The 13,682-nt window shown below is 39.5% G+C and overlaps 3 protein-coding genes across 3 annotated transcripts; 2 read left to right on the top strand and 1 right to left on the bottom strand.

Annotated features, from left to right (window-relative positions):
* The first annotated feature begins 1,928 nt into the window (after nucleotides 1-1,928).
* Nucleotides 1,929-3,224, top strand: LOC137955311 (tryptamine hydroxycinnamoyltransferase 1-like). Its single transcript, XM_068802201.1, has one exon. The coding sequence runs from the start codon at nucleotides 1,929-1,931 to the stop codon at nucleotides 3,222-3,224; it is 1,296 nt and encodes a 431-aa protein (XP_068658302.1).
* A 1,584-nt stretch (nucleotides 3,225-4,808) lies between these two features.
* LOC137955188 (UDP-glycosyltransferase 87A1-like) lies at nucleotides 4,809-6,562 on the top strand. The gene is made up of 3 exons (XM_068802057.1): nucleotides 4,809-5,304; nucleotides 5,399-5,402; nucleotides 5,596-6,562. Exons 1-3 carry the CDS (start codon nucleotides 4,809-4,811, stop codon nucleotides 6,560-6,562), a joined length of 1,467 nt encoding a protein of 488 aa, XP_068658158.1.
* A 6,175-nt stretch (nucleotides 6,563-12,737) lies between these two features.
* LOC137955187 (glutathione transferase GST 23-like) lies at nucleotides 12,738-13,682 on the bottom strand. The gene is made up of 2 exons (XM_068802056.1): nucleotides 13,374-13,682; nucleotides 12,738-13,097 (listed from the first exon to the last, which is right to left on the bottom strand). Exons 1-2 carry the CDS (start codon nucleotides 13,680-13,682, stop codon nucleotides 12,738-12,740), a joined length of 669 nt encoding a protein of 222 aa, XP_068658157.1.

The following is a 13,682-nucleotide window of genomic DNA, read 5'->3' as shown; positions in this document are numbered from 1 at the left end:
TTATAATATTTATTTTATTTTTAATTATTTTAAATATAAGGTAATAAAAAGTGTATCGATAAATTTGAAAACAATACTGATAAATTTGATTTTTAAACTCAAAACTAAAATTTTCAATTTTTTAATTAAAATATATTTTAATTCGATAATAAAAATGTGTTATAAAGGTAAGAGTAAGATTTTTAATAACTTATTATTTTAAATATAAGGTAATAAAAAGTGTATCGATACATTTATTTTTTAAACTCAAATATAATTTTCATATTTTTTTCAGTTAATAAATATTTTAAATCTATAATAAAAGGTGTTGAAAGATTTTTTTATTAATTAATATATATTTTATTAATTAATATATATTTTATTAATTTATTATTTTTTAAATAAGGTGATAAAATGTATACAAATTAATTGTATTTTAAAACTCTAAAATAATTTTTTTGTATAATTGTTTCAATTTATAAATATTTTAAATTGATAATAAATGGGTAAGAGTAATATTTTTTCAATTTATAAATATTTTAAATCAATAATAAATGGGTAAGAGTAAGATTTATTTTTTTATAAATATTTTAAATCGATAATATGTTTGTAAATTTTTTAATTAATTAGTATATATTATTTGATTTTTTATTTTTTAAAATATAAAGTAATAAAAAGTTTGTTTATAAATTTTATTTTTAATTAATAATTTTTAATCGATAATAAATGGTGTTAAATAAGTAAGAGTTAAAATTTTAATTATTTATTATTATTTTTTAATAATTATTATTTTAATTATAAAGTAATAAAATGTGTTTTCATAAATTTAATTTTTTTTTTAAGTTTATTCAATATTTTTGTCAGTTAAATACGTGGCATTTTACCTAACAGATGATGTGTCAGTCGATGTGTCTATCTGCTCATACAGTACTGATGACATGTGGCACGTAATCAGTCAAAGTTTACGTGTCACTTTTGACTATACACATGTACGGTGAACCGGTCAAAGTTGGGTATTTTTCAAAATATAACGTGGACCGATCAAAGTTGGGTACTTTTCAAAATAAATTTAAAGTGACATCATTTATCAAAATATGTTTTTTAAAATAGATAATTTGGTAAATATCCCATGTTGAAAAGTTGATGACTCGGTGCTTGCTTCTGACAAGATTCACACCAAGCGCCAGGCTCCTTCGTTGTGGCTTAGAGCTCAATCTCAAAGATACAAGGGCGAAAGTTCTGACCAGCTTTACAAGAAACTTTGACCACCTCTCCGCGTTTATAAACTTCACCGACTTCCCCTAGTTGCGGTTCCACCTTGGCAACCGGCCAAAGTTTATGGGAACTTCTTGAAACTGTGAATCAAAACAAACACGTACATTGTATCGTGCATAACGGTTTCATCGGATCTAAGAAGAATTTAGTTCCTGCATAATAGAGCCATAACAAGTCCGAGTCAACTGCGACCCTTTGTTTCTATCTGCAAAGTCTCGCCGGTTATCAGCCTCGCAGGTGTGCTTGGGACCACGCACGCACGCCTTACTTGCTATGTATAAACGCGTCCAAAGTTGGTTTGGTGGCTAACACCACAAGAAGAGTCTTCTTCCAGTGGATCACCAATCCTGGCTGCTTGACTGCCTGCGATTTCTTCCTTCTTTTCCTACCAAGGATAACGTTCTTCCCAGCTTTATCCTTAATGCGTTAAAACCAAAATTTCTTAGTTAGACCAGCTGAATCCCCTCAGTCGACAGCCGTTTACTGTTATAGAATGAACTCGTAACCGACAGGCTTGCTTTATACCATGGGTTTAAACTTTCAATGAGATTGGAAAAGCGTACTGTTTTCTTCACTATAAATAACCAGGTCTGGGATGCGAAGTTCGTAGTCGATCTCGAACAAGAACTCAGAGCAGTTTCCTCCGAGGCTTTTCTCTGCTTAGAAAAACAGCAATGGCGCTTGAGATAGTGAACAACACCATCTTGAAACCATATCCTTCATCCATCAATCCCCACACAAATGTTACAATTCCTCTCACGATCTTCGACCGCGCAGCCTTTGATCTCCATGTTAGTGTTCTCTATGCCTTCCGCCCACCCATGCCATCCAATGAAGCTATGATGCAAGGTCTCGCCCAAGTTCTGAATATCTACCCTCACCTAGCTGGACGGTTCACGGTCGATGAGCAAGGCCGCCCTTGCATACTTCTCAACGGTGCTGGAGTTCGCATAGTCGAGACCAGAATCGGGACCACGTTAGCTGAGAGTCTCCCCTTCGAGCCATCGCACGAGCTAACAAACTTGCACCCTCCCATTGAAGGAGTAGAGGAGCTGCTCCAAATCCAGCTGAATCGTTACACTTGCGGTGGGTTGGTGATCGGCCAGACGGCGCATCACCGGGTCGCAGATGGCCAATCCATGAGTTATTTCTTCGCTGCGTGGGCGAGGTCGGTTCGAGGCCTAGACGTCGAGGTTCTTCCCTATCACAACCGAGCTGCGGTTTCCATTCCCAGAAACCTCCCCATGTGCGAATTTAACCACCGAGCCATTGAGTTTAAGGAACACAAGGCTCCCCCTGTTTCCGCCTCCATCGATCCCTCTTCACCCTCCATCGTCAACCTTGTCATTCACTACTCCGCCGAGTTCGTAGCTCAGCTCAAGAAACAAGTTTGTCAAGGTGGGTCACGTTACAGCACCTTCGAGTGTCTCCTTACACATATATGGAAGAAGATGACCCTTGCTCGACGACTCGGAGACGATGAGATGAGCCAAGTGAGGGTGGCAGTCAATGGCCGCGCCAGGATGAAACCGGCGGTGCCCTTGGAGTATTTTGGCAACTTGGTGTTATGGGCCTATCCAAGACTGACAGTGAAGGAGCTGGTGAGCGAGAACCACTCCGTCGTTGCAAAGGCGATCCACGACGCGGTGATTCGGGTAGATAACACTTATTTCCAGTCGTTTATCGACTTCGGGGAGTTGTCGAAGGGGGAAGGGCTGGTGGAGTCTGCAGCGGCGATGGGAAATATGCTATGCCCAAACTTGGAAGTTGATAGTTGGTTGAGATTCGAGTTCCATGAACTAGATTTTGGTGGCGGTGCTCCTTGTGCTTTCCTTCCATCGGAGCTACCTGTGGAAGGCCTGCTGTTGTTTGTACCTTCGTACAAACAGAAGGGTTCCATCGATGTTTTCATAGCTGTTTCTGAGGATCATGTCGACTCTTTCAAACGAATCGCACATTCATTAGATTAAGCTGCATTTTCATATATACCTGATCAACTATCTCATTCCCAATGGCTTTATGTATTTTGCTCTTCAAATAATTTCATTCTTTGTATTTAGAATTTCTGGTTGAAGGAATGATAAATCTAAACATTTTTTTTACTTTATGGCATTGAGCTGCAATCTTATCATTAACGATTTTATGTCATGAAGTCTACAATTTCCATGAGCATCAAAACAAAGAGAAATCATCTTCCTATGTTTTCTCTCTGATTTCTCCTTTTTACCAGCAAAAGGGAAAAGAGACATCATTTTATTTCATTTAATTTCTTCCAAATAAAAAGTGCAAAATAAAGGGTAAGACACTCAATTTTGTATTCTAAATTTATTCAAATTCGGGTTTGGACCGTGGGTAGGGCTTCGGTTTTGAGAGAAAGGGTGGCAAGAGAGTGAAATGATAGGGTATAAAGAGAGGGGGCACTGAGAGGAAATTATAGAGTTCAGTTTTGAGAGAGGGGGTGACGAGGAGATGAAATGGTAGGCTTTGGTTTTGAGAAAGGGGCGGCGAGAGGATGAATAGAGGGGAACGGAGAAGAAGAGTGAGAGATGTGGCTGAGACGAAGTCTAGGTTGAGAGGAAGAGAGGGGGGCGTCCAGGGCGAGGCCGAGACTGAGCGGTGGTGGCTGCAGGGAAGCAGTGGGGAGCGACCGTAGCTGGCATGGAGAGAGGACAAGAGGAGAGGAGAGGAGAAAGATCGAGCAGGGAGAGAGAACAAAAAAAATGAGAAGCAAGGGCTTACGTGGTGCGAGTTGATGTGGCATCTTACAGGGCAGATGATGTGTCACAATGGTGACATGGCAGTCGATGTGTCTATCTACTCACACAGTGCTGATGACATGACAACACGTGATCAGTCAAAGCTTAAGTGTCACCTTTGACTGTACATATGTACAGTGGACCGGTCAAAGTTGAGTATTTTTCAAAATAAGTTCAAAGTACGTCATTTATTGAAATAAGTTTTTTAAAATGGGTAATTTGGGAAAAAAATCTTTTTGTTTTAGTAAGTATAAGTAAAATGTGCAGAAGAAAGGGTAAGACGCTTAATTTTGTATTCTAAATTTATGGTTAAAATGGAGAACAACATCATCATATATAATCATCATATACATTTATTCTAAAAAATGTGTTGGAAGATAGACCCAAGCCGAGGAAGATATGTAAATCAACTCATTAATCCTTGGTATTGCGTCACCTGTGAGAAAATAAGTAATTATCTAGCCGTGTTAGAATAGAAGATCGACCCAAGCATAAGTAAATCAAGTCATTAGTCTATCATTAGTCTTGGGTATCATTTCACCTTTGAGAAAATAAGTAATTATCTATCATTAGTCTTGGGTATGACTTCACTTTGAGAAAATAAGTAATTATCTAGCCGCCTCACCCATCTTGTTGCTTTGGGTCTTTCATTTTGTTGACTCAGGGACCGCTGCTTCTGGAAACCCGTGGCTGCACTTCTCATATCTTATGTCTTTTATCTCTATCCTTTTATCCCAACATGGTCGTGGCAGGACACAGCTTCTGTTCCCAGGACACGGTTCAGTTACCTGAAAAATCATGGATCCAGTGGACGTGAAGAAGGGGAACGCCGGTTGCCATGTTATTGCGGTCCCATACCCCGGGAGAGGTCATGTCAATCCCATGATGAACCTCTGCGAGCTCCTAGCATCCAGAGAACTGGCCATAACCTTTGTGGTGACGGAAGAGTGGCTTCAATATATAGCTTCTGGCGGATTAAAATCCGCAAACATCCGGCTGGCATCCATCCCGAACGTCATCCCCTCGGAGCAGAATCGAGGGGCCGACTTCGCCGGCTTCGTGGAGGCTGTCAGTAATAAGATGGAGGCCCCGTTCGTGCGCCTTCTGGATGAGCTTCCAGGGCCGATCAGCTGCATCATAGCAGATACCTTTATTCCCTGGGTCGTGGAAGTGGGGATTCGCAGGAATATTCCGGTGGCCTCGCTTTGGACGATGGCGCCTTCAGTCTTTTCTGTCTTACGCCATTTTGACCTCTTCATCTCCAACCGGCATTTTCCACTTGACGACTTCCCAGGTAATTTTTTCAGGCCTACTCCGGTTCGGTATCTCCTCTGAGCACTTAGTATTATTTCACTGCCATCTTCCTTATGGGAGTCCTGTTTCGGCAGCCAGGTAAATTAATAGTATTTCACTGCCATCTTCCTGCTGTTTCTTCAGCCCGGCAAATTAGTAGTATTTCGAAAATATGCCCTTTCTCTTTTTCTTTTTTGTTCTCACTGGATAGACCTAAACATCTAAAAATAATTGAGAAGTGAAGATGCAGGATTCTTGCGTTGCGCTTTCTTGTGCTTATGGTTGTTTTTAGTGCATTTCATAACAATCAAGATCGACTTACGAAGAATTATACAGGCAGAGAAGATGAACGAGTTGAATATATTCCTGGCATCTCTTCCATTCGATTATCAGATCTCTACTCCATTTTTAGAGGGGCCAATCTTCGATCCTCTCGAACTGGTCCAAGCATTTTAGAAAGAGCAATAGATTCAGCCTCTGCCGCAACCAAAGCTCAATACCTACTTTTCTCATCCTGCTGTGAATTCGATATCCACGCAACAGATACATTGAGTTCAAAACTTCCATTGCCTGTTTACATTGTCGGACCTTGCATACCTTACATGAAACACTGTACTGAAGCTCATCGTGGCGACACAGATTACTGCATTTGGCTCAATAATCAACCCAGACAATCGGTCCTCTACGTCTCATTGGGTAGCTTTTTAAGTACATCAGCGTCTCAAATAGAGGAACTGGCGAACGGCTTGCTTGCTAGCAACGTTCGCTTCTTGTGGGTAGGACGTGGGGATGTCCAGCTCTTGCAAGAAATGATCGGTGGGGAGAATGAGACCGGATTGGTGGTACCTTGGTGCGACCAGTTGAAGGTCCTCTCTCATACGAGTGTTGGGGGCTTCTTGACCCACTGTGGCTGGAATTCTACCATGGAAGGTGTATTCTGTGGCGTACCTATGCTTACGTTTCCTCTGTTTTGGGATCAATTCGTTAATAGCAAGATGATAGTGGAAGACTGGGGAGTTGGGATGAGGCTGAAGACAGAGGTGGGAGACAAAGTGGTTGAGAGCGGTGAAATTTCTGAGCTTGTACAGAGATTCATGGCCGCGGATGGAGAAGAAAGCAAGGAGATGAGGAGGAGATGCGGAAAACTCCAGAAGATATGCAAAAGGGCAGTAGAAAAAGATGGATCTACTCAACGTAACCTTAAAGCGTTCGTTATGCAGGTGGAGAGTTGTAGTGGGCTTGCAAACTGTAATCGTTAAGCCTAAATGCCTAATTTAGACCTACTTATGAAATGTTAGCTGCGAGCTTTTAAGTCGGGATCTATAAATTTTGAGTGTAATGGAGTTTGCTGAAACAGAATATCCTGACACGCTAGTGAGATCCATTCAGTGGGGGAAATTTCAGATGAATTTTCATTTATTAATGAGGACGAGCTTTGAAGCTGATTATATTCCCGTGTGACTTCCATTCCATTACTGGACCTTTATCCTATCATCAGAATCCGCTTGCAATGGTCTAATCTAAGATTCCTAAATATCTTAGCAGTAATTTCTACAGCAAGCTCGATACCTGCTTTCAACTTCATCCCGTTAAGTTGATGTTTTTTTTTCTGGAACACTCTCTCAGCCTACTGATCATAGCGAAACATGTGATTACACGGGGCTTATTAGTGATCAACCCAGCAAATCAGTTCTATTCTTCCACTGGGTAGTTTTCTTAGCACCTCAGCCACTCAAATGGATGAATTGGGCAACGAGCTACGAGCTACCACTGTGGGTTGGTCGTGGGATTTGCAGCGGTTGCAGGCGCTGAGCGGGGAAATGGGCAAAGTAGCGTCAGAGTTGGGACCAATAGTCGAGTGGCCATAAATAACATTCAGGAGCCCCTCCAATTACGTATCGTCACTCGTCAGATAGGTCTTATATGTGTTATCCTCTCCAGTGCAGAGTAGATATGTTACTCGCAGGACAGCTTCTCTTCCGAGGAGACAGATCAGTTAAAACCATGAACCCGATACAAGTGAAGGAAGGGAATGCTGGTTGCCATTCTGTTGCAGTCTCATACCCTGGCGCAGGCCATGTCAATCCCTTGAACCTCTGGGAGCTTCTCGCCTCTAGAGGACTTGGCATAAACTGTGGGGGTGGAAGAGTGACTTCGATATCTAGCTTTTGGCCATTTGAGTAGAAATATGTTTTCAAGAACCATTAATGCCTAATATTTCATGGAAACACATTTCTAGTGGAAATTTTTACTTGTAAAATCATATAATTTTTCAAGTAAAATTTTCCAACGAAGATGGGAAAATTATATAAATTTTTTTTGAATAAATATTTGATAATTGATGCTATAATACTTTCGAAACAAGACAAATTTTCATGGTAATTTTGTATTTAATATTTTATATTATTGAAAAAATTTCGAATAAGTATTGTAATATATAAGATTGATAATTAATTTTTATTTATTTTTCTAAAAAATACTGCCAGGTCCATTTAATTGTCCTTAGGAATTTCTAAAACTTTTCATTTAATTTCCTAGTAAGGCACTAATAGGATTTTATTTGATGGTTTCTTGGACAAGTGTATCACAAGAAAAATACTTTTAGCTTTTCTTGGATATAAATTTCCAACTAGGCCTAAGTGTTTCACAAGAAATTGGTCTACCAATCTATTATCCAATTCACTTGCAGAAGTTGACTTCAATTTCCATACAGTGGAGAAGGAAACTCTACCGTTTCTTTTAGTTGCCATGAATCTTGCTAATTTTTATCCCTTCCCTTAGTTTGACTTCTGAATCGTTCTATAGGCCACTGTCACGACTCTTCATTAATCATGGTTTCCTTAACATTTATATAGACCTAGTGACGCTTAAAAATGCTCCGATGAATGAAATGACAAATCCAAGCTTTTGATCAACAAACAAAAAAAACTTCTCTAGTTACAAATTACTGAAATCTAACTGATGAGCATTTGCATTGACTGATAAGTTAATGTATAGGTAGGGATGGTCTGAATCCAATTATCTGTCCCATGTCACAATTTTTCGAGTTTTGCCATTTCAGGTACCAATTCTGAGTAAGAATGATCCGGCTGAGTTCGGTAACATATCTGATTATTCAATGTAGAATCAGAATGGGCACGAGATGATTCAAAGTAGTTGCTTCTTCCATATGAATTTTTTTTCTTCTCGTCCTTTGTCTCTCTGCAAATTCCTCTTTGCGCCAAACGCTCATCCACACCTCAACCGAGCTTCGACTGAGCCTTCAGCGCCGCCACCGGAACGAGATTCCGTTGTCCCTCTATTGTTCTCTCTGCCTCTCCTGCTCTGTAACTCTCAGTTTTTCTTTTCCCATACCCACGAACTCCGGTGGAGCCTTCAAAAGCAGCCACTTAGCCATCGACACCCCGCAACCATAGTCCCGACGAGACTCCTCCAACAGACGACTCCATACGACACTCGCAAGGTTAAAGAGGACCTGTGCGCCGTCCGTGTGAGCCCCACATGTGATTCTCACATGTGTGAGAAAAAAAGTCACACTACCCTCCGCTCTACTTTGACGAGTAAGCAAGTTCTAGCTCGATTTACGAGGTCCATCATATTTCTCTCGACCGTCTTCCAACTCATCAACAAGAACTTATTCTTTCTTCCTCATCCGAGTGAGTGCTCATGGGTTATAGTCGAACCCGGCCTCAAACCTACCTTGGACGCTGCCAATGGTGCCATGCACATCAGATGTATCCACAATTGTCACCATAGGCCGCTCCTCGCTCAACTCCTAAATGACAATCACGCCCTTCCGCATAATGGCAACCATGATCACATCTTGCAACCACCACCTTTTCTGTTGATTTTTCTTGGCTCCTAGATAATAGCACATCACACCATGTTACATCCAACTTGAGTAATCTCTTTATTCACTCTCCTTATGATGACACTGATGAAAATGTCATTGGTCTTGGCATGAATCTCCCTACTACTCTTACCGGTCCCAAATATCTTTCTACACTCTCCCATACATTCTCTTTAAATAATATTTTTTGTGTTTCTACCATACAAAATAATCTTATTTCTATTTCTCAGTTATGTACATCTAATCATATTTCCATTGATTTTTTACCTCTTTTCTTGTGAAGGATCTTCGCACGAGGGTAACAGTTTTGTAGGGTCAAACTAAGAATGGTATGTACGAGTGGTCATCGTCCTTAACCTAGTCTTCACCGTTAGTAGCCTTTTCTAGTGTCGAGACCATTTCCTCTGCATGACATCATCATTTAGGTCATCTATCCACTCCCATTCTAAGGCATGTTGTTTAAACTTTTCAGTTAGATTTATCGCATCCTCTGACTTTTATTTTCAATTATAATTATTGTCAACCCAATAAAAGTCACTAATTACCATTCTCCCACTTGTCTCTTGTCTCTTCTTCCCCTCTTAACATTATTTTCTCTTATGTTTGGTCCTCTCCTATTTATTTTATTGATGATTTAAAATATTATTTTATTTTCAATCACTTTACAAAGTATATATGGTTTTACCCTCTCAAACAAAAATCATATGTGTTTGATACATTTGTACTGTTTAAATCTCTTGTTGAAAACTTATTTGGTAAACGGATTAAAACATCCCATTATTGGGGGGGGGGGGGGGGGGGGGGGGGGGGGGGGGGGATGGGATGGGAAGATGTAAAGCAATCTCTTCTTTTCTGGCTATCAATGATATTTTTCATCTCATGTCCCCTCCACATACACTTGAACACGGGTATTCTAAATGACCTCATTGTCATATTATCGAAACATGTTTGTCTCTTCTTTCTCATGCATCCTCACCTCTATCTTACTAATCATATGCTTTATCCACTATTGTCTATTTCATTAACCGTTTACCTACTCCCACGCTTAATTTTCTTTCACCATATACCAAACTTTTTGACACTCCTACCTACTCTAAACTCTTAAGTTTTATTTCTCTTTGTTATTCGTGGCTCAAGCCATACTCCCACAAACTCACTCCACGTTCCTCTCCTTCTGTCATTCTTGGGACTTTATCGCTCAAAGTGCCAATACATGTTTTGAACCCACTACTTCTCGTCTATATGTGTCACGTCATATTAAATTTATTGAGTCTATCTTCCCCTTCACTACACTTCAGTCTCACCTCGACCGTCATTCATCTGGCACACTCTCCTTACTTTCAGTTACTGACACATCAACCAACTTCGATCCCTACGCCCTCTACTAGCACCATTCAAGACCTATCACCTAACCCCACTCAAACACCTCCCTCATCGACCGTCCCACACCCATCATCCCTACTTGCTTCCTCCCTTCCTTGTGTTATTGTCACCAAATCCAAGAACAACATTTACAAGCTAATCCAAAAATTAAACCTCACAGCTCAACTTCCTACATCTACCGATCGTGAATCAACAACCATGGCTCAAGTTCTCACTAATCCCATATGGCGTCAGACTATGTCTGATGAGTTTGATGCTCTTCTTCAGAATGGGACATGGGAATCCCTCGCAGAATCTGGTTAGTTGTAAATGAATTTTTCATATTAAATATTTATTTAATGGCTTTATTGATAGGTACAAGGCACGCCTAGTTGCCAAAGGGTTTCACCAGTGCCCTGAGATTGATTATCATAAAATCTTTAGTCTCGTTGTCAAGCCCACCACTATTTGCATTGTTCTTAACCTTGCCATAAGTCGTGGCTGGTCGCTTTGGCAACTTGATGACTATAATGCTTTTCTCTATGGTACCGTATTTGAGGATATTTTTATGGCACGACTATGGGGCTTCATTGATCATGATCATCCCCACCATGTCTGCAAACTTTGCAAGGCTATTTACAGTCTCAAGCAAGTCCCACACGCTTGGTATCATGATTTGTGCCGGTTTCTTATCACCTTTTGCTTCGCCAACTCTCATATAGACTCCTCTCTATTTATATTCTGGTCTATGTGGATGACATCATTATTACAAGAGACAATGATCAAGCTATTACAACATTCATCCGCCTTCTAGCTCAACACTTTTCGCTCAAGGATCTTGGTTCCTTGACTTACATACATGATGTGATATCGCTAATAAATTTCAAAGTGTTGCTTTTCAAAATGTTTAAATTTAAAAAAACACTTTATAAGTGATATCAAATCCTCTTATTGGTTACTCATGTAAATCAGATCCTTTCCCTCTTATACCATTTTGAACTCTTCTCTGTCTCCGACAAGCATTTTCCACTTGACTTTTTAGATAAAATTTTTAGGCTTACTCTTTTGAATACTTTGAGTTCAGGCCTCCTACATAAGATAACATTAAACACCCCAATTTTACCTAACTAGAATAAATCAACTTATACATTTGCATATAATAGATCAATATAACAAGATATTATGCAATGATTATCAACTATGAGAAGCTCTTATTTACATTGTTTTTGTGCAACTTTTGTTTATGTTTAATAAATGTATTCTTGCCTTATTTCAAATTATCCAAGGTTTTTACTTGTGGGCAACTTAAGGTCATGTTAGTGCCTTTTTCAAGAAATGTTGGAAAGACATTACTAGTATAAATACGTTTCCAGGGATCATTAGTGCCTCATGTTTCTTGGAAACACTTTTCTAGTTGGAAATTCTTATTAGTTAAATCATATAATTTTTCAAGTAAGATTTTCCAGCCAAGATGGGGAAAAATTATATGGAAAATTTTTGAATAAGTATCTGACAATTGATGTTATAATACTTTCAAGACAAGGCAATTTTTCTTGACAATTTTGTATTTGATATTTTATTTTACTGTAAATTTATCGGATAACTACATTAATGTATTAGATTGATTATTGATATCTATTTATTTCATTGAAAAATACTATCCATTTAATTTTCTTTAAAATTTTCTATGTAATTTCCTAGTAAGGCACTAAAAGGATTTTATTTGAAGGTTTCTTGAAAATGTGTATCACATGACAAATATTTCTAGCTTTTCCTGGATATAAATTTCCAACCAGGAATACTAACGGGGCCTAAGTGTTACAAAAGAAATTGTTCTGTCAATCTATTAACAAATAAGCTTGTACCATATTTTGCCCTATCTGCAGTGACATATGTGGCATCGTAAGCATATCTCGAGTTGGTCCTGTTAGCAAATACCTTGGAACCCATGTCTCCCATTTTTATGACCTACTTAGATTACATCCACAACCGGCTCCAATAATGGAAATTGGATCTTTTTTCCTTTGTAGCGCATAATCACTTGTAAATATTCTCACCTAATTCCTTTAAATTTTCATCTAGTTAGTTTCAAAATGAAAGGTTTGCAGGTCACTACATTTTGTTTATATATTCACGTAATTTTATTATCATATGTCTTACATAAATGACATTTAAAGTCGTAGAATTGCCCTTCACGTTAGCAAATCTCGATGCCATTGCTATTAATCATTGCCCGAATAAAGTACATAAAGCCGAATGCCTCGAAGATGATCAAGTAACTCATCTCGAGGGGGCAAGTTCTCCTTGATGACAGGAACTTCCAAGAATTTTTCACCCCATGCACAAAGAGACGGAAACCGGAGTGCCTCAAGCAGCTTCACGCCGCAGACTTCTTCTATTACGGGTAGCCAGTAGGGAATCCAACCCAGAGCCAAATCTCCGTATCCGATGGTCTCTCCGCCGAGAAGTTTCTTCCCTTCAAGAGCTTTATCCAGCACTGCCAGTGCTTCTAGTGCCGGTTCAATGGCCTTTTCTTGCTTTTCTCCCTCGTTGACAAAAACTTTGCAGATAGTGTCCCACAACTGCACAAAGTATATTCTTTCAGCTTTCAGTCTCAATTCCTCTCGTCGTATTCTAAGTTTAATACTTTTTACGAGACACAGAATACTTGCTCGCCCGGAAGAATCACGAGAGCAGAGTAAGCTAAAGAGTGTTCTAAGACAAAAAGATCAATGCCAAAAAAGCCAAGCTTTCGAAGATTACTATAGTTACAAGTTAAGAAATGTTCTTGCAGGCTTTGGCGGTGTTCGACCAAACACTTTGGAAGAAACAGGAAAGAAATTAAGAGATTTGATTACCTTGCCGTCAACGTAATGAGCCCAATACCTCGCTCTAGCTCTTTCTAAAGGATCTTCAGGCAGCAAAGGGTAGTCTCTCCATACTTCGTCGATGTACTCGAGAATGATTAGTGATTCTGGGAGTGGTTTCTCGTTGTGTACAAGCACAGGAACCTTCTTGTAGACTGGATTGCTCATGAGCAGAGTGGGACTCTTGTTCTGGAGATCTTCTTCTATGTATTCATATTCGATCCCCTTGAATTTGAGAGCCCACACTACCCTGAAGCAGAACGGCCGAGCAAAGGCTCCAACTAATTTCACTTCACCCAT

The sequence above is a fragment of the Aristolochia californica genome, unplaced genomic scaffold (genome assembly GCF_029961685.1).
Source record: "Aristolochia californica isolate CCGP_79_NKW_82.1479 unplaced genomic scaffold, dmAriCali1.0.hap1 SCAF_2, whole genome shotgun sequence".
NCBI classification, from domain to species: Eukaryota; Viridiplantae; Streptophyta; class Magnoliopsida; order Piperales; family Aristolochiaceae; genus Aristolochia; species Aristolochia californica.
Note: the sequence above shows the minus strand (reverse complement) of the source record. Positions and strands in the feature narration are given on the sequence as shown.

What these genes read in the sequence shown, in the direction of transcription:
- LOC137955311 (XM_068802201.1), top strand. Translation starts at nt 1,929, where the DNA reads ATGGCGCTTGAGATAGTGAACAACACCATCTTGAAACCATATCCTTCA.
- LOC137955188 (XM_068802057.1), top strand. Translation starts at nt 4,809, where the DNA reads ATGGATCCAGTGGACGTGAAGAAGGGGAACGCCGGTTGCCATGTTATT.
- LOC137955187 (XM_068802056.1), bottom strand. Translation starts at nt 13,682, where the DNA reads ATGGGTGAAGTGAAATTAGTTGGAGCCTTTGCTCGGCCGTTCTGCTTC. An exon ending in CTCATTACGTTGACGGCAAG is followed by an intron (nt 13,098 to 13,373) that starts GTAATCAAATCT and finishes TACTTTGTGCAG; the next exon opens with TTGTGGGACACTATCTGCAA.